The following is a 23,045-nucleotide window of genomic DNA, read 5'->3' on the forward strand; positions in this document are numbered from 1 at the left end:
TTCCCTGCAAATCTGGGCAAGGGCACTGCAATTTCCAAATGGAAACCTAGATGGATAGGGGAGGCCCCCCTCCAACTGACTCAGCTACTTAAAAAGCCCACAATGAAACTTACATCCCCTTTCTGGGCCTCAGTTTATTCATCCATAAAATGAAGAGGTAAAGCAAAACAACTGATGGGACTTCTAGCTCCCACGCTCTATGAGAGTACCAACTGGAGTCCAAAGCTGGCCCTCAGAGAGCTGAAGGTCTCCTAAATCATGGGGACCCTGTGTGCAGATAAGGCGTGACCTTGGCTGTGACCTTGGGCTCACAGCTTTCTGCAGATAGGACCAAAAGTAGTTCTCCCCCCCAGGGATTTTCAGAATTCTGTCAAGGGCCTTAAATTACCCTTTGGAGTCAGACACATTGTTAAGCCCCAAAGAAAGGCAAGCCAGAAGTCCCCCCTACAACTAGCATAACTGCTGAGATGCTACCTTGATAAAAGGAAACCAAAGCCCAGCTTGACACCAGAGGGGAGAGCTGAGAAGAGGGTCTGCCAGGGCATTATCTGTCACCGAGGCTGCCTGCCACCTCAGAGTGCCTTCGCACTTACCCCCTCCCTCATCCTGCAGAAGGCTGGACCCAGATCCAAAGCCAGGTCTGGATCCAAAGCTTCCTCACTTCGCCCCTCCCCCCTACCCCTCCCTCGTTTTTCCACCTCATGAGGCCTTCCCTGTGCTGCTTATGGTGAGGTCAGCATGGCTCTTGTCCACTCGCAGAGTCGAAAGGAAGTCCTGACAAAAGCAGGGAGACTGGGGGTAACTCAGGACAAGAGTCTAATTCCCTGACAGATCCCCTTGCATTTTTACCACACCATGAAAAAGAAAGACCAGCTCTGCTTTAAATGGTTTTATTAAAAATTGTACCAATTGATGGGGGAAAATATATACACACACACACACACACACATATACGCATGTGAAGAACATAAAGCCGAATACTCTGTACAGGTTAAAAAACAACGGATCCCCATTCCCCTCCCTCTCTTTCCCTCTCTCTCAGAGGCAGAGTGCCTAGAGCCCAGGACAACTAACCTGGGCTGGGCAAAATGCTACATTCTCACTGGGTCTCCCCCTGCAGCCCCTGTGGACCAAGGGATGGGGCAGCCCACTGGGCAATGCTCACAGAGGAGGGAGAGGCGCTGGCCACTTGTGCAGGCAGCGAGGGTGTGGGGAGGTGGGGGGGCGGGGAGACCCGGAGCCTGTTCTCAGCACCTGTGCCTGCAAGGCTGGTGCATCTATGGAAGAGCTCGGCTTTCTGTGTTACTCCCTCAAAGCTCAAAGTCCCCACCAGCCGATGTGCCCCCTGCCCACAGTGTGCCCACAAGCCTCGAAGGCTGATAAGTTAACCCCTTCCTGGACCGAGTCCAGCCAGGGTTCAGCACCCAGAGGGCCCTGTAGCTTTTTGCAGCCCAGGCTGAACACTGATTCCCAGAAGCCCCGCTGAACCGTGAAGGCAGAAGTCTTTCTGTTTTTGCTGCTCTCCACTCTCCTTACCCCCTCTTCATCAAGTCTACCAGACGACACAAGCTTGCCAGCTCTCAGTGTGCTCCTTGCTGACCAGGACAGGCACAGTGGCTCTCCAGCTTCCGGTGGAGGCCCTGGCTGACCATCCCAAACAAGCCCCTCCCTGCCAAGCCCCGGCTGGAGCCATCCTTGTATGAGGCTGGGCCACTGGGGGCAGTGAGACAAGTCAGCTGGGTCCCTCTGAGCACGCCTGACACGTAAGTTCTGGACACAGACCCACACCCCTCAGGGCTTGGAGAGGTCACTGGGAGGTGATCTTTCGCTCCCTTGGACTAAGCAAGAAAAGGCCACGGGGACAGCTCTCCAGCAGCCCAAACTTTGAAGCAGGCAAAGGCAGAGAGGCCAGTTCAGGTCCTCCAACCCACTGAAGGGGTCAGATGTCTGGCCTGGGTGGGGTTTTCTCCCAGTTCTGTCTACCAGCTTCCAGAAACCCCTACTCTAGGGTTCTGAATTAGAAGGGCTATTTTGACCCTGAATATCAGGCTTCCTCCCTCCAGGGCTTTTCTATAATGAAAGGAACATTTCCAGCCCCTCTCCCACCCCTCACCCTCGGCAAACCACAACAACTCCATAAGTCTTCAGCTGGTTACAGGTCAGGAGGCAGGTCAGAGTCTCCCTCCCTCCAAATCTGATTCTCCACCCCCTAACTACACACAGCCATGCTCCTCGGGGTGGGGGGATGGGGAAAGGGGGCCCAGAGGGAGGGATGTGTCTCCTGAGGCTGGTCTTGAGGAATGTTCAGACCAACTCAGCAGGCCGAGGGGGAAGGGGCCAGTCTAGATCACTAGGCCAATTAAAAACAGCCAGTCAGGAGGAACCTCTCTCCTTCCTGGGGCTATTTACCTCCTGGGTGTTTTTTGGGGAAGAGGAAGGAGGGGTTTAAAATTTTGCCCCAGCTTGCTTAGGAAAGTGAGCTAGTTCCTGGCGTCACCTAAAATGGAGACAGCTAGTCAGACCACCCTCCACCTGGCCCCAGGCTCAATGTTCAGGTGGGCTTGTCAAACTCTGGGCTCAGTTCTCAGGGCAGGCCACAGGACATCCTGCCTGGGCCAGCAAGATCTCTGAAGCTGATGGCTTTGCCTCTCGGCACCTAGACTATTTCTTTGCTCTCTCATTCAGCTTAGGTGGGAAGTCTACTAGGAGGGGTTCAAAGCGGCTGGCAGAAATAATCGTGGTTTTCTTATGTGTGCCACTGGAGCACACATCAGCACCCTGCCCGTCATAGTCTCGGTCCAGGAGAGGGGGGGAAACGACACATGTCCGATGCACATCATAAAATGGCGTGGAGACACGCAAGAAAGGCTGCATTTCACAATAGTCAGCGTGTCCCAGAGCCGGTCTTCACCTGTTCCCTGGGCTCCTTCTTGTAAGCAGGAACCCATCTTCTTAGCAGACAAACCATGGTACACACCCTGAGAATGGAATTCTAGCCAAGAAGAGGTAATACCTCAGAACATCCAAGCAGAACAAAACAAAGGCTAATGCACAGTTTGAGGTCCTTCACCTCAGGGCCACTGTGAGCCCATATGGCACCTTCGTGCAAATTAGGAAAGGCACCCCTTCCTCTGAGCAGACATAGCCTGACACCAGGGCATGTAGCCTGGCGGGCAGAGCATGAGCTGGACTTTAGCATCTATTCTCTTCTTCTGCAGGTGCCCTTGTGCAGTGAACAACCTGCCCAACTGTACATCCAGTAGATTAATGCTTCCTTCAACAGTACTGAAGACCTCCTCTCTGTAGAACTGGAGGAGCTTGGACTTCTTTAGAGTTAAGAGTCTACTTGGGCTCTTCCAATTTCCCTGGGGAGCCCTGAGGTCTTCTCTGCCTTTTCTTTGGGCCTTGCTTCACATTAGCACCAATGTTATCTTGTCGTACATATGCAAAAATTATAATTTAATTTCTGCGGTGTCTGGTTAACAGATTCCCCGTGTCTTTCCAGATTCCCCGCATCTACTATCAGAGCTGCTAGACTGGCTGCTTTAAATTCTCTCCATTAGTGCCACAGCAGGGAGAGGAGGGAAGTTCAGAGGCAGCTGTGATCCCACGGAGCTCCAGAGCACGCCCTCCTGGCCTAGCTGGAAGCTGAAGGAAGACAGGAAACGTGTACCCAGCTCTGCCGTTTCCACACTCTAATCATTGTCGGTTACTCTAAAAGACACATTTCAGCTGACAAAGCCACTGTGCTGGCTTCTGCCTGTATCCCACTAGGTGTGAAAAAGGAATGGGGATAAGCGGGAGGAGGTATGTTGTTTCCAAGGAAACCAGGGGGTCTGGGTTCCTCGAGGGCTGACTCCTATTATAGATGGGATGGCCACCGCATTTCCCAGCCCCACCGTAATCCTGCCCCTTCATGCTCTAGAGTGCTGATCCTGGGGGAGGAAAGCAGTGTGTTGGCTGGCTCTTTTGAAAGAAGAGCTGACGAAGGCACAAGCTGCTGTCTGTGGCATGTTCATTGGCTATGTGGCTCATCCGTGGTTGACACCCAGCCAGTCCCAGGCAGCTAGAGGTGGCAGAGGTTTGGCACCTCGGGACCAATCCTGGGGCCTCTGGGCGAGACCAAGTAAGACTTGAGGCCTACCCAGAAGTTTGGTTCATTTTGCGGCATATGTGAGGGGGTCCTTGGAGAAACCCAACCCTCCCTGAGGTCTTGCTGGAGATGACAGGGGCTGGGCGAGAATCCCTGAGCCCTTGGGGCAGGCACTGGCTGGGCCAAAGGAGAACCCAGATACGGGACTGGCCTAGTGAAGTTGCTCAGCTGGAAAGCCCCTGGCTGAGGCCCTGGGGGATTGAAGGCAGTGTGACTGTCAGGTCTTGGCCCCGTCCATGTCCACAGTAGAAGGCTGATAGTTTTGGTGCAACCAGGAGTCTAATCCAGTCTCCTAATTTCTTAACCAAGCTCCTATGGGAAAACTACAGTCCACTCGCTGGAGAACATCACTACCTGGTCATCTTCAATGGCTCACTGAAGACTTGACTTGTCAGAGCCCTTGGGAGGTCCCACATCACAGACACATCAGCCTCTACTTCAACAGTGTTTGACAAAGGCCCTCATTCCTGGTGAGGTCCTGAACAGGGAAAGAGGTCTCACTTGGGTACGTCTTATGTACACAGAAACTTAAAATGCAAACACAAAACAGCAATGAATAAACTTCACAAGACGCGGGCTCAGTCCTCGCTGATGTCCTTCCTGTGGTGCCCCATGCGAGGAGGGCAGCCCAGCCTCACCTGGGACCTGCCCCATTCCTGTTCTCTTCTGCATTCAAAGCCAGGTTGTGTAGGAAGAGGAGAATCTGCCACCACACTCGACGGCGGTTTTGCTGGTGCTGGAAGGCAGTGGGGGGAAAAAAAAATCAACATAATTCCTAAATGTAGCCTGTAGCCTTGATGACTCCTTATCATTCCTGATAAAAGTGCAGATCGACAAGTCTGAGGGCAGCACTTTAATCCTATCAGTACAGCAAACCCTGGGGGAGGGGGGAGGAAATGGGAGGAGTGGCTGATGAGGAGGGGGAGATAGTTGAGTGCTCCAAAAACAATTGCAGTTTTAACATTAAAAAGAAAAGACCAGGCTCTTTATGCACTGTGCACAAGAGGATTAAACTTTTTCCCCTGCTTGCAGGATTTTCCAGAGTTTAGCCAAGTGCTGCTTTTAATCAGATTGGCTCCTGAGCCCCTCAAACCTCAGCTGCACGAACAACAAACTTTCTTCAGAAAGAAAGAGAAGTGCCCCTTCCCTCCCCCAACTCCAAAGTAACACAGAGAACAAGGGGGAAAAGGGGGGGAGTCTCCATCTGCAAGTGATTTGACACTGTGAAGGTCAAAGGGTTAATCTTCAATTTAAACCACACTGCTGAGGCAGCAAAAATCTGATTTCATCCAGTGCAAACACGCACACACATGGACACATACACACACACACACACACACACACACACACACACACACACTTGTGTGCCTGCCCTCTCTCCCTTCCCAGCATCTCCAGCTCAGTGCTGCCCTTTTTATAGCTGCTCTTGACAGTAAGCCATAAATAATCCCTCTTGGAGCGCTTTCCTACTGACTGGAGCCAATTAAACGTTAAGCAAGAACATACTTGAAAACAAAACAAAAACAAAGAATGCACACTACTCTCTGGGGGTTATCCCAGGTCCTACTGTCAGGCAGGGAAGCTGGGGGCAAAGGGCAGGGGTCAGTGGCTCTCAGGATTGCGGCTGGTGCCCCACCCACACAGGTACCATGTCCCCGGGGGCCAGGGGAGGCCCCTAAGGGACTGGGGTGCTGGAAGAGGCTGTCTTTGTCTGCCAGGCAGGAGGACTGGATGGGGGCCCTCTCCACAGGGTCCTCAGTGGATAAGGGAATAAAAAGCTAGTGTGCAGGAGGAAGCCAGCACGGGCTGGACCTGGATTACTTCAGTGGCCGTGGCAGTGAGCATGTTTGTGTGAAGCGTCAGCAGAGCCGGGGCGCTTCTTAGGCTGTCTTTAATCACTGCCCCGGCCCCTACCAGGCAACTCCTCTCAGATGAAGAGCATAGGGTAAGTCAGTGGCAGAATGGAAAGTGAGCCCAGGTCTCCTGCCCCCACAGAGCTTCATGGGCACGGCCGGCCCTGGCCTCCGGGACTTTCACCCGGGGACCCATGTGGGTTCCAAACAGCACGGGTTCCGTTCACCCTACCTTAGGCCACAAAGGGAAGGGAGGTGAGATGTCAACTGAGGCCGACCTCAGGGCCCTGCTAAGGTAGGTGAAGAGGACGCCCCCACTGTCTGGGGCAACAGCATGCCCCTTTCCCCCAAAGAAGGAAGCCTGGAAAACAACCCAGAAAGTTGGAGTCGCAGTTACTGCCAGGAGGGGAAATTGGGGTGTGCCACAGAGGAGTCCTGGCAGACTGTGCAGGAGAATGATGGCTTCCTTGTGTTTTGTAAACAAAGATGAGTAAAAAGAGGAAACACACCCGGCTTAACAAAATCTGGTTAGAGTAAAGTAGCGTGAAAACGAACTCAGCTGCAAAACCTGAAGACTCTGGCCTGCCTGCAGCAGCTGGGCAGAGCACCCCTCCTCCTGTTTCCCGCCCCCAGCTGCTGCCCAGGACAGGTGCAAAGGTCATTTGGCGGAACAGGAGGAAAATCCAGGAAAACACCGGTCCCCAGAGAGGCCAGTCTGCTGGAATTCCAAGTCTCTTCAGGTGCCTGTTTGAAAAGGCCAAGTAACAATAACAACCACGATCATGACAAGAATAGTAACACTGAATGTACCAGGCTGTGTTCTGAGTGTTTTACGTCCTTGCTTCTCAAAGTGTGGTCCATGGACCAGCAGCCTCAGCATCATCTGGGAGCTTACTAGAAATGCAGACCTACTGAATCAGAACGTGCATTTTTGACAAGATCCCCGGGGGACTTGGAGACACATTAAACTCCTTTGGCCTTCTCAACAACCTTATGAGGTTGCTATATACTCTCATCCCCATTTTACAGATGAGAACATTGAAAGAGTTAGGTAACTTGGCCACGTGGCTAGTCGGTGGCAGGGACTGAACTAAATCCAGACTACCTGGCCCTAGAGCTATGTCCTTACCCATTATCATTAGGTTCTGAGTGCCAGCATATACCTTTCTTTATGCCAAAGCAGACTCTCTCTCCTCCCCTTCTCTAAATCATATCAAAAGAGCTCAATGGCCAAGGAAGGGAGATTACAATTCTATGATTTGGGGCCTAGGCCAATCCCATTTATGTACGCCTCAGTTTTCCCCCAAATTCCCCTAATGGAGGCCACCTGCTGCCTGGGTAACTTCCTGGGGCCTGAGGCGTCTGGGGATGAGGCAATGCAGCATTCTCACTCCCATCATTTGGGGGTGTTGGGAGACCCAGAAACAGCTGTGGGCCAGAGAGCCCTGTCAGAATAGAAGGCTGAGGTCTTGCTGGGTGACACAGGCAGGCCTAGATACAGGAGGCAGGGCACATAGGCCCACCTTCGGGAAGACCCAGGTCCCATGCTTCTGCCTGTGACAGGCCTCAGGGTACATGAATCAGCAAGGAAGGCACTGGGCAGTGGATGGTCCCTGGGTCAGGAATCAGAGGACCTGGCTGTAGGCTGGGATTTCCCACCAGCCTGTCTGTGAGTCCTCACTTCCCTAATAAGTGAAATGCAGGCACGGTTATTAGACCAGTGGTTCCCAAACCTGACTGTCACAGAATCCACTGAGGAGCTATTATACATACAGAGTCCCAGGGTTCCACCCAGACCAGCTAGTCAGAATCTCTATGGAAGGGGTCCAGGAATTTGTACTTTGAACAAATTCCCTGGGTTGACATTTTTAAAATCAGAAGTAACATTTACTGTATATTTCAGTCATAAAAGTAATACATGTTAACTGTAGAAAAACTGGAACATACAAGACATGAGAGAGGAGAAAATAAAATCACTCGTGATCCTATGGACTAGAAGAAAACACTTCATGACTTAGTATTTTTTTTCGGTCTCCTTCAATCTCTTCCCATCAGAATAATGACTTGGCCAAGCCAGAGGTAAATCCTTCCCAGGTGGTTCTGAGGCAGCCAGGCCACAGACAGGCATTTGGAAACCACTGAGGTGCTTTCCGACCCTAAGGTCTGTGACGGGAAGTTTGTCATCCACGATTACCTTCAGCTGAGTCAAGCCTGCCTGTTGGAGGGTCTGGGTGGGCTTGGAGACCAGCAAGAGCAGGGTCTAGTAACCGGTGCACAGCCTCAGAAGTCCCTTCTCTGGGCACTAGCAGATGCCACATAAATTCCGCTTGGTCTTCTCTTGTCACAGGGCAGCCCCCAAAAGGCCCTTTTCTGAAATGAAGCAAGCTGCTTCATACCAAGACTATCAGAGAATCCCCTGGTTATGAGGAACAACAATAAATACAATATTTAAAAAAATTAAACAAAAGGAGAAAAAAAGGCACGAAGGGAGGCCAGGGAGAGAAATAGTAAGGAGGAAGGAAATCGACATTCACTGAACAGGATGAGGAATACAAAGACACCAAGACACCAGAGAACACGGATCCTTCCAGGAGAAGGTGTGGAGGAGAAGGGCAAAAGGAAGGGGGAAGCAAGAAGGAGTATGCTTGGCCTCTGACTCTCAGGCACTTGGCATAGCACAGAGCATAGAATCTGAGATCAATGAATGCAACGCCCCATCCCCACCCCAGAGCAAGGCCCAACTCTCCCAAACTCAGCTTGCGCACCCCTCTAAGTCAGGGAACCTGCAAAAAAGCGGGGGTTCTAAGGATGCATAGTCAGGGTACCCTCAGGGATAGGGGGCTGAGGTACAGGGGATGGGATACTGCTGGGAATTTAAGCTTACACCAGAAGCCCTCGAATTCAGAGTTCAGAGGGTAAGACCAAGGCATGGAGGGAAAAAATGGAGGTGAATGGTCCAAGGGAAAGGGTCTCAATATAGTGGATAAAAATATCTTCTTTAGTTAAGACAGCACAGCCAGGCAGTGGAGACCTAGGGTTCTTCTTTGACCCCGGCCCGCTTTCTGGCTGTGGCCGGCAGAGGAAGGCAATCAGCTGACAAGTGTTCAAGTTACCCCCACTGTGCACAAGGTACGGCAAGTGACTGCACAGCCATGTATCCTGTGTACCAGGGAACTCGCAGGGACACACAGTAGGTACTCAACAAGTGCACGCTGGACCAACTACAGAAGAGTCAGCCTCGCAAGATAACCCACTTGTCTGAGGCCAGGAACAACTGATGTCTGGCCAGGTCTAAAGATGTACTTGATGTGATAGTATCAGCCTCTTGCCTGGGGAGAGGCCCAACTAGTAAAAGGCTTTTTTTCTTCTTCTTCTTTTTTTTTTTTTAAAAAGAGCTGGCTGTGGTGTCTGACAAGGTTGGATTACACAAATCAAACTCTGTTTCATCCCACGTGGCCTCTGCCCTAAGCACAAAGAGCGTTCCCTCCCCTCCCCGGATAACAATCTCCCTCTGCCTCTCTCCCTCTGGATCCAATTCACACCCTCTGGGGGCTTTGTGTGTCACCGGTGTTCCAGATGCTCTAGCAAAAAGCTAATTCCACCCCAAAGAACAGAGGAAAGAGCAAATCTATGCTGTGGCCCCGCTTGAAAGAAACAGTGGCAATTTACTGAGCTGACAGCAGTTTATAATATCTCATACTTAGAGTACTTTCCTATCTTTCCATTTGCTCTTCACAAAGATCTGGGGACACAGGAAGGACAGGCGTGATCAATCCCACTTTACAGATGGGGAAACAAAGGCTCGGAAACATTACCCTAAGCATAGTCCGTTGGGAGGGGAGGTTATTTGGACCCCTGGCCTCTGACTCCAGAGCTACATTTTTCCACTAAAAGATTACAGTATGTTTAGTCGCATCATGAAAACAGTACTAACTTTTCAAAGAGAATCGCCACTGAACTGCTCCCCTAGTATGCTTAAAGACATTGTTTCCAGATCATTAACTATTTAGTAAGGATGCTGTGGACCAGAAAAAATAGACCTTTCAGAGGCAGAGCTAACTGAAGATCAAACAGAAATAAAGCCAAAACTGCTCCGAAATGATAACTTCAGGTCATGTTCAGAAACCATGCTCAGTTTCTTTAAAATGCAGAGTTTCATATACGCTGTTTTAAGGGAGACACGCACTCCCCAAAGTGACGCTTTCCTACCTCTTCCCTTTACCGTCACACTCTAAACTCACCGTGGCAGGAGCTGAGGGAAAGAACCTTGCCACTGAGAACAGGAACACAGAGATAAGAGACACTTCAGGAAAATTCCACTTGAGAGAAGTCGAGAAGATATTTTTGTTCAATTCAGCAAGCTCCTATCGAGCACCCAACCGAGCTAAGACTTTCGAAGGACGAAGGACGTAAAGATGAGCAAGATGTAAACTGTCCTCAATTATTTTCCAATCTGAGGGAAGAAAACAAGAGCAGAGAACCAAGTTTTACAGGAGGCAGAGCCGGGTCAGGGCAGTAAGTGGGCGTCCCTCAGGCTCTTGTTTTCTAGGAGGTTCCCGCTGAGAGCAGAGGTAGGTAGCGGGAAGACCGTGGTTTTAGGATGAGTCAGAGCTGTATGGCTCCCAGTGCAGCCACTTACAGTGTGACTCAGGTACGCTGTCTCCCTTCTGGGAGCCTCAGTTTCCTATAAAATGGGGACAATGGGCTCTAGAAGTATGAGGTTGCTGTGGCGATCAAACGAGAAAAGTATATGTACGGCCTTGGCCTGGTGGCTGCACCGAGCAGCTCCCTCTCCACAGTGAGGACAGGGAAAACGCGGGTCCCACTTAACCTTGCCGAGCACTTCCCTCAACACCCTGTGCTCAGAGCGCCCGCCCCGGGAGCGCGCTATCTTCTCAACAGACTTAGGAAGTCCTGGGGAAATCCCTGACTTTTCACTCTGAGATGGGCCAAGGCAGCTAGAGGCAGCTGGGCCCAGAATTCCAGGCTGCCAAGCTGAGCAAAGGATTCTGAAACCCACAGGGCAGCCCCTTGGGTCCAGGGGCCCACTGCCCCGGAAAGCTTCTGACCCAGACGTGGGAGGAACGAGCAACGTGGCAAAACGGAAAAAGAAAAAAAATACCCCTCGCCAAGAGCTTCCTCAGCGCAGCCAGCAGTGCTATGGGGACGTTGAAGCCACCGACTGCCACCGTGGCAACACCAATCCCTTCTTCAAGGAAGAAACGGCAGCCTGGGGCCAGCCGGTTCTCAGTGGAAGACAGGAGGGCTTCCTCTAATGCAATTGAAGGCCACTGGCTTCAGCCACTGGGGAATGGTGGGAGAGGAGGGATGGGCTATGTGCCCCTCCACATCCCCAGAGCCTTGTGCTGCATCTCCACAGCCTCTGGGGGCGGGAACCATTGGGGCCCTCACCTGGCTTCCCGCAGCCTGAGAACTCCTCCATGGGAACTACTGAACAACTTCTAAAGAACTCACGAAGCAACTCTGGGGTGTGTGCTCTGGCCGAGAGTGAGGGAGAGAGGGGACTGAGGAGTGGCAGATCCGTTGTACATCTACAAGGCTGTGGAGGAGGAACCCCAAGGCTCTGACTCCCAAATTGGGGCCTTGGCAGCCGGCTGTTCTTGTCCTGCCTGCAGCCGGTTCCCTGGCCAGGGCAAGGCAAGCTAAGCATGGAAGAAAGCTGGACCCTCCTCCTCACCACATACACTGACTGTTCTCGTTCTGGTCAGGGAGCATGCCCTCTTGGTTGCCAGACATGATCCAAAGGCAAACCAAAGATTTTTCTTTATTCTCCTTTTCTAGTACCTCTCCCAACCCCTCCTCTCCCATCACCCCCCCTCACCCCTAAGGAAAAAAAAAAAAAAAAAAACAACTCCCATTCCCAAGGCCTGGCTTTGGTGGGGAGGGAGTGAACTATCCGGAACTACAAGGCCCTTCTCCTGGAAGAGAGAGTAGTCAGGTGCAGAGTTGTGTGGGGAACTCGGCCTCTAGTCAGCCACGCTGATGACTCAGAAGCTAAATATAGTGAGCGATATAAACAGAGCCAGCCACAGAGCAAACACAGGGCCCCCAAGCCCCGGCCTGGCTCTCACGCACAGAGGCCCTCCACGGCCCCTCCCCCAGTCTCACTCTTCCCCAGGCGCCCTCCTAGGTAGACCTCCCACTGCTGGAACAGAGGCTGGCTCCACAGAGACCTTCCCACTTTAAGGTCAAATCTCTGGGGCTCCTGCCCGGGCTGCCACATCTAGGGCCTGAACAACCTCATTAGCCACAGCCTGAGCCCCCAAAACCACTCAGCAACAAGGAGGGCATCCCAAAGGGTCAGGAAGCACTCAAGGGCACCCTGAACAAAGGATCCAGGCTGTTGGCAGATGTAAACACCACTCTGGGTACAACTTCCAAATGAGCTCCCTGAGAACTATAAAGACAGGTCCAAGCAAAATCCTAGCATCATCTTTTGACACATTTCCCAAAGTGTTAAACTGCCCACACCTTAATAGTTACATGTATTATAATCTCCAATGGGCTTTCACATCTGCTCTGCTGGGTATCAGAAATGAAGGCTCAGAGAAGTTAAGTGATTTGCCCATGGACACAGAACTCATAAGTGACAGAGGTAGGATTTGAACCGAGGTCTGCCTCTAAGTCTAGGATCCTTTCTGTGATATTACAACTAAAGATAGTTTTTAGTGAGTGGCTGAAATTTTCCTCAGATGGCATTTTCCAGAAAGTCTAATTACTATTCAAAGACTTTCCAAATCTGACTATTCTCAATGAAACCACTCTTGGTCCAAGTGAAAAAGCCATTTCCGACTTAAAGAATTCCAATGCTCCTGTAGCTTTACTCACTCAATGGTTTACAGTAGCTACTTGTTTTGAGGATTCTTGGGTTCTTAACACTGCCCAGAAATACCCTCCATAAATTTCAAGATAGCGCTGCTGGAACAAGAGAGGACAGCAGCAGCTACTATCCATTCTTAGGCCCATGCTGGAGGAGACCATGGCAGGTGGAATGAAAAGAAACCAGAACCCACACCTTCTGGCCAGAGTAGCCCGTGAACACAGTAAGGGAGCAAACCTGTACCTCCTCTTTGCTGCTGAAGCTGGATAGACACAAAAACACCAGGGCACCTTCACAGAGCCTGAGTCAAGGCAGACCATGGTCAGCAGACCACAAAAAGTCACCTGCTACAGAGCAACAAAGAGAGGAAAGTTCTATTCCTGGCCCAGTCAAAGGAAGATGGGGCATGTGACCCGGTTTGGAAAGGCTTTTGCTTCCAATCACTTGGCCTCCACCTCTCTTGCTGCTTTGGAGACCCAAAGAGCTGACAGCAAGCACCTCACTGACACTGATCTTCTGCCTTCAAATCCTTGCCTTTCCATCTATTGGAGCCACCCAGAACTGATCAGTTGGGTAATGGGGCTAGAAGCCCATCCTGTATGCTCCCTAGGAAGCATGTTGGGAGGGCTTATGGCCAGCAAAAACTGACATCCAGTGGAATTTGCAACCATTTGAATCTGAGGTCATGGCACTCAATTTGCCATAATGCCATCCTACAACGCACTACCTGGTCATCGTACCCCACCCCCACCCCCTCTGGTCCACATCTCCTAGGAAGAAGGCTTCCCCTGATACAGAAAAAGAATAACTGATGTCCGTAACCAGGGACAAAAAGTGGGAGCTCACACTCCCTACAGGACTCAGGGACCAATGGCCACGGTCTGATCTTTGGACACCATTCCAGATCTAAGGAGAAAGGAAATGGCCAAGCCCACTCAACGTCTTACTGCCTCTTGAGTTGTGTTTCTTGGCTTTCTAAACTCAGCCTATAATGATGAGGAATGACCATTCTTTGAGGAGAAACAAGTGAGGCTGAGTCCTACAACTGAACAGCATGGACACCAATTTCTCTGTGCAGGGCAGGTGGAGGGGAGCTCAGGGCAGGCAGCTAAGGGATCAGCCTGGTGGGAGCAGTGGGAAAAGCACTGTGAACTGACAAGAACAAATGTAAGAGATGATCAAGCTTATAGACAGACAAAAGGAAACTAGCATTAAAGAGTACCCACTGTGTCTCTGGAACTTTCATTGGTATTTTCTCACTTAATCCTCACAATAAAATTCTGTGGTATTAGCTCTAATTTACAGAAGAGGTGCTACACTTGGCAAGGTCAAGTGCCTTCCTGATGGCTAGCAGGTGGCAGGGCTGGTATTCAAATCTGGGCCTTCTGACTTTGGACTCAAAGCCTAGAGACTTAAATTTAAAAATCCTAGTAACTCAGTTTCCTTGCCTGCAAAGATTAGGGAAGGGAATAGAGAAAGAAAATAAAAGAATGTAAGAGTCACAACAGCACTTTCTAGATATGAAATAGTAGACTGGTTTATGTAATAATCAAGGTCAGAAAATTACTCACTTCTTAAAACTAGCTGCTAAGGGGAGCCTGCCTGGGTGGCTCAGCGGGTTAAGCGTCTGACTCTTGATTTCAGCTCAGGTCATGATCTTGAGCCCAGAGCCCTGAACCCCATGTTGGGCTCTGCACTGACAGTGCAGTACCTGCTTGGGATTCTCTCTCTCTGCCCCTCCCCCACTCTTGTGTACGCGCATTCGCGCGCCCCCCCCCCCCCAAATAAATAATCTTAAAAAAAGAAAAAAACAAAACAAAACTAGCTACTAAAAGTTCCTCTGCGTGCCAGTGTTCCATCTGCCTGTGGCTAGCATCCTAGCCCTTTCTGCAGGATGAGCTCCTGGAGAAGGTCTGTGAGCAGGGTTAGTGGGGAGGACAGGGTTAAAAGCAAGAGGATTCCACAGACAAAAAGATTGGTTCTCTCTGTAATGGAAAATTTGGGAAAACCAGCTCTGGGCTGGAAAGGCTTAGCTGACCAGCCTCCTGCCACTGTGAGGTAGGAGTAGACAGCAGGCAGGAGGGGGAGGGGCACAGGGAACTCAGGAGCCAGTTTGGGGTGAGGTGCAGAGCAGGAGACACGGTTCTCCTTCAGCTCTGCTGCTCTGCCCCTCCCCCAGGCTGGGGTGGCTCTGGCTGATAGCTGAAAGCTGCCCTCCGAGAGGCAGCCCTGGACTGGAGGAAATGATGCCAAGCTGCAAAGAGCAGGGTCAGACCTTGGGATGAGGACCGTCTCCTCTCTTTCAGGACTGAGTTAGCAAGAAAGGGCCCTGGGCAATGTTCTAGTCCTATCCTCCCAGCCTGCCACCAAGCCTACAGGGACTCACCAATGGAGGGAGGAATATTCTGGGAAACAACTGTTGAGAGAGATGAGGTCCACTGGGAATGAAGAAAGCTACCTTCCAGACACTCCTGTAGATGAGTCCAGGAAACCCACAGCTCCCGTGTCCTCTAGCAGCTCCAGCACCGGGACTGGAAGCTGTGAGCTGGTCTCAGCCATCGGCCTGTACAACCAGGCTAGAGTGAATGGGCAGGAAGAAGGCCAAGAGCCGGAAATCCAGAATCAGAGTGAGTCCACACGTGGACTGAAGGGGAGACTCAAAGCCAAGTTTCCAGAAAACAATTAGCGGAGGGACTGGGGACTGGAGCGTGGGGCCAAAGGAGGAGGCTAAGCTGCCTTATTATCTAAACATAGGGCCACTCTCTCTTCCAGATCACTGAGGGACTGGGAGAGCTGACCAGGACCAGGTCTAGCCCTAGATTTCCCTCAGAACTCTTTGGCAGAAGGCACTAACCATATCTAACCCCCGGCGGTCTGTTCTCAGGAGACCAGGAGACCAAAAGACAACTTCTCTTTCTCCTGGTGCTGGCAGTGGTTTGGCCCGTAAGTCAAACCTACTCTGATCCCCTGAAGTTACCCATCTAACCTCAGGGTCTGCCCAAGAGTGATGAGATATTTATTCTCTTGATTTCCAGACACACACACACACACACACACACACACACACACACACACACTGCTGGGACAGTCCCAGAGGTGGGGAACATGTTCATTTCCAGGTGGTGTGCCTTTGCTTCAGTGGTGGTTGTACTAGCACAGATTCAGCTTGGGCTCCTCTCCCTGCCTTGGCAGCCATCCAGAAAGCCAGCCCAGAGAGGAAGGGTTAAGTGTCTGGGGGCCGGCCCAGACAGCGGCTGCAGAGCAGGGCAGCCTCCAGCCCGTGGCACGGAGGGCTCCTCCAGCACGAGCCTGCCAGCCGCCGCCTTTGTTGATGGACTCTGCCACATGCTCGACTGACACGCGATGCTCCGCCCTGGCGGGGCTGGTGCCAGGCTGCCGGCCAAGCACCCGGCCGCCAGTCTGGAGAGCCTCTCCGAGGTTCACTCTCCAGAGTCCCAGGTCCCGGTTCCCAGACAGAGACAATGAGGAGCAGCCTCCCCAGCTGGAAAGTGTCAGGTTACAACCGGTTCCACCACTTTCCCCCACTCAGGCCCATCCCTCGGCCTTGGTTACCCAGTTCCCCGCTGCACCTCGGCCAGGCACCCCCAACCGTCCAGTTTCACTGCAGCACCCTGAAAATCTTCCCCTCGGGACTGTGAGGGACAATCTTCCAACCTGGCCTCAAGAAGACACAGTGTGTTGAGCAAGGCTGAGGAAAGCCACCCCAGGCCCTAGGAGAGATTGTAGTGTCTCTTGACAAACCGTGGGACAAATCGCTTTCATGAAGCCCGAGCTGACAGAGGGCAGGTAACCAAGGTGGAGCTCAGAGATGAGGGCAAGTGTGCTCGGCCAGTTGGGCCCATCCAATTCATGGGGATCATAATAGCTGAGGCTAAAACTCTGGGACCATATCCTCGAGGCCTGGCAGAGACAGAGTTGCTGAGGCAGGTCCTGGCCCCCCAGCCCCAGCAGACTCTCCCCCCGCCCCAAGCCCCCATGCCTACTTGCTGCATATGAAGCCGATGGAACTGGTCTGCAATGCACTGAAGCTTTCGGGCAATCTGTACCTCTGCTCGATGCTGCCAATGCCCTTCAGGGGGCTGCTCACCAAGGGGCAAGCCTGCAGGGAAACTGGCAGGGAGAGGGAGCCGGTAGCCAGCGTTGCCTGCAAAGACAGAGGGCCCACATCTCAGCATTCTCCACGACTGTACCACCTACCCCATGCCTAACACTCCTGGCTGAGACTTTATCGGGGTGCTCCACCCAGTTTGGGTAGCCTAACCTGCCTGTTACCCAAGCGTTGAAAAGCTGATACTCAGAGAACAGGAGAGAATGGTCCTAGCCTTCCCTGTAGTTCTCTAGTCACAGGCAGTGCCAGGGCAGAAGTAATATGCGTGGGTGAACTTGCCAGCCCTCTGTCCTTATTTACCAAGCTACGCTTGACCACAATTTATTTTTCATGCAGTAGCAGGTTGAAGCTCTACTCTGGAAAAGCACTGGAGGCAGTTCTCTAGAGTTCTTAGGTTGAGCAAAGCAAGGGAGAGAAAGAGAAAACCAAAATGTGCCTTCGCTTTTGCCTCTGGCTGGGCTCAGGTCCTGGAGCCCTGGGCAATGGAACTAAAACTAGGGAGAGAAAACTCCTCAAACCCATTGGATAGCCAAGTTCCTCTCTGGAGGAGCCCCAGGCCAGACCGCAAGACCTCGAGACCAGCGCTGCACCCTAACCAAATGCTGGCAATCGAGCTGCCGCTAGGGGTGCCCGCCTGCCTCCTCCCTCTGTTCCTTCTTCCCTGCCGGCCGGGCCGGCCTTATCCATCTTCCCAGACTCCCGAAAGAACTACGGGGTAGCTCCCTCCAGGAATAACTGTAGCGTCTCTTCAATATGCTCCATCAGACATAGCAAGATAGCTTCTGAACCCTTTTTCTCCCTCCATAAGCTTTGTGCTAAAAGAAGAAAGAAGACTGAGTGTCTAACACTGTGCCTTTGCCAGAGGAGGGACATGTTACTCATAAAACAAACCATTTAAGCCCACAAATGAAGGGGTCTTGTCTGATCGAGCCTTGGAAACAGCCCCTCTGCTGGCACTGAGCCCTGGCAGGCCCAACCTCTTTCTCCAGTTCCCCTTCCAAAGCCCAGAAAGTCCCAAATGACACCTTGTGCCTTCAAAAACCTTCCCTCCCAGAAAGGGCTGGGTTTTTCCCTTCAGGGTCAACAGCGAGTCACAGATCCCGTAACCCTCTCCAGGGCAATGTTGGCCAATTGGCACAAGGCATAGCACTACCAGGACACAAAAGGTTGGGCCATGCAACTGGCCACAAGATGTAAAAGCTGAGGCCCAGGTACCCCCTCTCCGACCCAAGAAGACACCATGGACCCAAGGATCCCTGCAGAAAGGGACAAAAAGGCAGAAATAATGGCACAGCAATTTGCCTTTGTTGGTGCCCATGGAGCACAGGTGAAGAGCATGAACAAGCAGAGAAGCACGGTGACAAGAGTCGAGGAATCAATAGCCCCTGCGGCTCAATTGGGGAAGGAAATAACAAAGCGCAGGTTTGGGGAGGGGAAGTCCCCTCTTTTCCCCCAGTCTCTATGGGAGGAGTCCTGAGGCTAAGAGCACTCACCATAAAAGAGTCGCTGGGGTTCTTCGGTCACCCCACAAGGCAGCATGACACCCTGACTCGGGGAGGCCGGACTGAGGGTCTGGGTGGCCTTGTCTTCCTGGCTGGTGGGTCGAAGCCCAGGACCACAGCAGTGGGTGAGAGGGAAGAGCTGCAGATGGCTGAGGGGGCAGTCCAGCTGGCTCTGGGCAAACAGGTTAGCAGACAGCAAGCTCCCAGGCTGGGTCCCCGGCTCCCCATCCTCTGGCTGGAACACATCATCCTCCAGCTCCTCCACACACTGAGGCGGCTCCATCTCCCCTGCTGGGGTGCAATGCAGGCATCTGGGGTGCTGTCCCCTGCCCCAAGGCCGAACCTGAAGGACTCCCCCTTTCCTTTCTCCTTTCCCTTCTACCTGGGGGAAGTGGGGCCCGATACTGATGACAAACGACCTGGTGATAAAGTACCACTGAGGATGACACCCTCCCCAAATGTGGCCTGCCTCACTGCTCAAGGAGGCTCCACACCTCCTCCCTGGGCCTTCCCAGAGCCACTCCCACCTTGGCCTTTTCTTCTGACCCGGGCTGGTTCTGGTCATGAAGTCTGACTGCAATTGACTCTGAGCAATAGCAGAGGCATGATCAACCACGGCAAGTACTCAGGACACCCGGGGAAATGTCAACAAGACTAGGCCCTGCGAGTGGCTGTGGGAGGGCAGAGGGTGCTGTGACTGGCTGTACACACAGTGGTCACTACACACACACACACACACACACACTCACTCACTCACTCACTGCCCTGAGAAGTAACCACCAAGCTCTCATCCCAGTCTGAGCTGAGCTCCAGGCTCAGCAGCAAAAACAAAAGCCAGCAATCCGAGGGCAGCCAGGTTCCCTCCAAACCTGCTAGGCCCCGCCCAGCTGCCCATCTCCTCTAGTCTCCACCCCCTGCTTGCTCAACACAACAAACAGGCTCCACGCTGTGGTAAGAGTGTGTCCTGGAAGAAAGGGCAGAAAGACCCAAGTTAGACACTGCCCTCACAGCAAAGGGGAGCTGTCTGCCCACCACAGCTTGGCCTAGATGGTAGGTCCAACATCCGGCAGGTGGCCAGCCTCCCCCACCCCAGCTCACTAGCCTCCATGACTACTCACGAGTCTCCATGACTTCAATCTTCTTTTCCCACAGCCTACCATTCCTGTCAGCGCTGAACGTGAGATTGGTATAACCTTCCTCACAGAAGGAAGTGAAATTCAGCCCTCTTTCTGTGACCTCACTCACCGCCTGTATACTACTCAGGTTGTTGGCATGAGTTTCTTGGTGATAAAGAAGTTCCTCTTGCTCCACCTGATGGCTCTTGGAAGTCTGAGTTTGGAGCCACCCAGCATCTTTAGCTCCCAACTCAGCCCCCTACACACACAGGAGGAACCTGTTAGGACCCCTGGGGCAGCCCGAAGCAGCAACTACCTGAATGGTTAAGGATACAGAGGGACACTGTTTGTCACTGCCAGACTCACTGAGCGATCCCCTGGGAATTTTGTCTCTCCATCTCTTGCCTTTGAAGAACAAGCCAAATGGTCTGTGGCTTGGTAAAGTACTTAAAGGAATCTCAGTTAAATTCAGAATCTTGGCTTTCCCAAATGCAAGCTCTCTCTGAGGTGCTTGCTTCAACTCCCTCCATCCCAACCAGTCCATGAGCAATGTGTGATCCTATCTTTGTCCTCTTCCCTGGTGAGGAGACGCCCACTCGGATGGCAAAACAGGCATGTGGTGTTCTTTGGGAAGTGTTTCCCAAAGAAGGGTAGGAGATCTTCAGCTTATCAGCACCAGGAAACAAAGTTTCCGGCTGAAAGGACCGAGCGCTATCTTGCCAGTCACCTGGCAGGGGCTCCCCTCTGGCCCTCAACCTTCTCTCTACAAGCTGGCAATCCCAGCCTAAGAAGAGGCCCTCCAAACCTAATCACAAGCAGGAGTCATTGTCTTGGTTCTTCCTTTGAAGCCAGCCCCCTCCCCCTCCCCCTCCTCCTCCCAGCAAAGCCCCAAAGTTCAAGCCTTGCCTGGACTGGACTGTGGGGGAAATGCAGCCATAGGGTGTGTCTTTGCAAGCCCTGAGGACCCTACCCATTCTCCACAGGAACTGCAGGTGGCTCTTCTGTAAGTGGGAGCCTCCAGAGGGGAGCTGGGCAAGGTCAAGTGTAAACTGGGATAGGTAAAGAGACCCTCTTCTCCCCTTGCTGAGGAGGTAATGTCCAAACTGGTAGGAGGAGCACACTTCCTGAGAGGACTGCCTGGGAAGGCTTTATTCCTAGCAAGGGGAACCAAAGCGCTCTGGAGCCATCCCAGCCCCTAAGGGCTCTAACAGGGATGCTGAATTTAAGACTCCTCCTCCCAGGAGAAGGCAGTAGCCACGCACTCTGAACTTCGACAAGAGCTAAAATTTGGGAACGCACACATACAAGCATACACACTCACGCACCCACACAACACACAGCAGACCTGGGTGACTCCAGGAGAGAGTCTCAGCCTCCGAGTCGTGATGCCAGGGCTCCGCGCCAGGGTCCAGCGTGACGAGCACTCGGGGGCTTGGCGCCCAGACTCAATTGGGAAGGAGGGAAAGAGCCCAGCTGTTAAGGAGAGGAGCCTTCAGACTCCGCAGGGAGGCAGGACGCCCCACAACTCCCTGTCCTACCCCAAAGTCAGCTCCAGAGGCAGGGCCGTTCGCGGGAGCCCAGGTCTGCTCAGCAGTGAGCCGCAGGTTCCCCTACCCACCTGGACCCAGCTGCTTGCGGTCTTAAATGCTACTACCCTCAAGTTCCCTCGTGGAGCAGAGCACTAGATGAGGGTTCTGTACCCCGTTCCCGTACCCCAGCGCTCCAGTCCTTCATGGTCACCCCACACGCCCGCAGCCCAACCCTTCCCGGGCCCCTAAGCGCAGCACGACTCCACTCCCCACTTCCCCGAGGAGGTGCGATCCAACTCCGCCCGGTCCCCGGCCGCTGGCGCGCTCACCGGGCCGCGGCGGGTGGCGGGAGGCGCTGGCAGGGGCGGCAGCGGCAGCTGGCGGGCTGGCGCGGGAGGAGGCCACTGTGCACCGCGCGGTATTGTTTCCAAAATACGCCCGCTCGGGGCATCCCGCAAACAGCTGATGAGGCCCCGCCTCCAGCGCGTCATGCCTACGGCTGGCCAATGGCGAGTGGAGCCCCAAGTCCCGGGCTGGGCGGCTGCCAGGGACGGTCACGAATGTACGAACCTTCCCTTGGAAACATTGCAAGGGGCCGAGCGAAATTCCGGCTCCAATCAGAAACGCAATTGCAGCGCCATAGTCCTAGCAGATTCCGTTCCTAACGCAAGCTGGGGAAGGGCTGGAGAGTCCCTGAGTCCGCTCTATTAGAAGGGAGAGAGGGGGCGCCAAAGTGACTTTTATCTTCTTTTTCTCGGGAATGGCCGGAATAATTACGGAGCGTACAAACCGGAGGGGAGGAAAGCCGGAAGCTTTTAGAAGCGACTGGCGGTGTCCCCTGGGTGCAAGGTGCGGGTCCCTGTGGATCCCGGCCTGGTAGCAAAGCACCCTCCCGCCTGCCTAGGCTGTCAGAAAAAACTCCAGGTGCAAATCTGTAGGAAGCATGAGAACACGTGTGTCTGGCGCTGTTAGTGGGTGACATTCAGATCAAACACATCCAAAGGGACCCTCGTGTCTTCTTCTTGAGCATCTGGCTGAGGAGAGGAGAGACCAGGAATGCAAGGGCTGCTTGAGCAGCCTGTTTATGGCAGCGTCCAGAGGTGGTGCTGGTTGTTGCCAAGAGAGTAATGTGTCCTGCAGATCTCGTACTCTCAGTGCGAGAGTCCCCAGGCCATTTCTCATGTATTGAATACCTACATTGTGCCAGATACTGAGTTAGGAGCCAAACACCTGGTGCCTGTCCCCAGGGAGCTTGCAGTTTACTCAGAGGAAAAGATCTGAAAATAATGGTATGTGACATGAAATGTGTTAATGTTCAGGGACAGTGACTACCCGGAAGGGGCAGAAAAATTCAGAATGCAAAACACTGGGGAAAGCTTCAGGGAGACGTCTTTTGAGGTGGGCCTTGAAGGATAGGGACGTTTTTAAATAAAGAAAACAGACCAAGCAGCCCAGGCCTGGCACAGCAGAATCAAGTGCTGAACTGGCGAATCTGTCCTGGGAGCACGGCAGGCTGAATGAGGGGTTATGGGGTGCACCCCAAGGTTTCGGAAGGCTGGGCATGGACAGGTAGATTCAGGTCAGAGTACACAGGTGTCCCTGCAATTCCAGGCTGGAGAATCTACTTTATTCTGGAGACAAAGGGGAGCCAGCAAAGATTTTATAGAAGATGAGTAACTTGACCAAGCCTACATTTTAGGAAAGATAAATGAAGAAGCCAGAAATCAGTGAGACAGCCAGTCCCTGCAACAGACTAGGTGGTCGATGACGGGCCTGACCCCAGGGTTAGTAGGGACTGACAATGCTCTGACCACCAAGCTGCTCTCTCTTGTTATAAACTCAGACAGATTTGAGTTAAGTGGAGCTAGGACTCTTAGCCCAGAGGAGGCCGAAGTCTCCTTGCACCTTTTCCCTACCCATTCC

General features: G+C 52.7%; 1 protein-coding gene across 2 annotated transcripts; it reads right to left on the reverse strand.

Annotated features, from left to right (window-relative positions):
• Positions 1 to 880: 880 nt before the first annotated feature.
• BMF (Bcl2 modifying factor) lies at positions 881 to 21,545 on the reverse strand. 2 transcript variants are annotated; one of them, XM_049613338.1, is made up of 4 exons: positions 20,939 to 21,545; positions 18,470 to 18,769; positions 16,852 to 17,012; positions 881 to 4,889 (listed from the first exon to the last, which is right to left on the reverse strand). In XM_049613338.1, the coding sequence occupies exons 2-4, from the start codon at positions 18,759 to 18,761 to the stop codon at positions 4,788 to 4,790; spliced, it is 555 nt and encodes a 184-aa protein (XP_049469295.1). In that variant the 5' UTR covers positions 18,762 to 18,769; positions 20,939 to 21,545; the 3' UTR covers positions 881 to 4,787. The 2 variants fall into 2 exon arrangements, with proteins under 2 accessions (XP_049469295.1, XP_049469294.1); XM_049613337.1 differs by having other exon boundaries at positions 18,470 to 21,545.
• Between the last annotated feature and the right edge of the window lie 1,500 nt (positions 21,546 to 23,045).

The sequence above is a fragment of the Panthera uncia genome (assembly GCF_023721935.1).
Source record: "Panthera uncia isolate 11264 chromosome B3 unlocalized genomic scaffold, Puncia_PCG_1.0 HiC_scaffold_1, whole genome shotgun sequence".
NCBI lineage: Eukaryota > Metazoa > Chordata > Mammalia > Carnivora > Felidae > Panthera > Panthera uncia.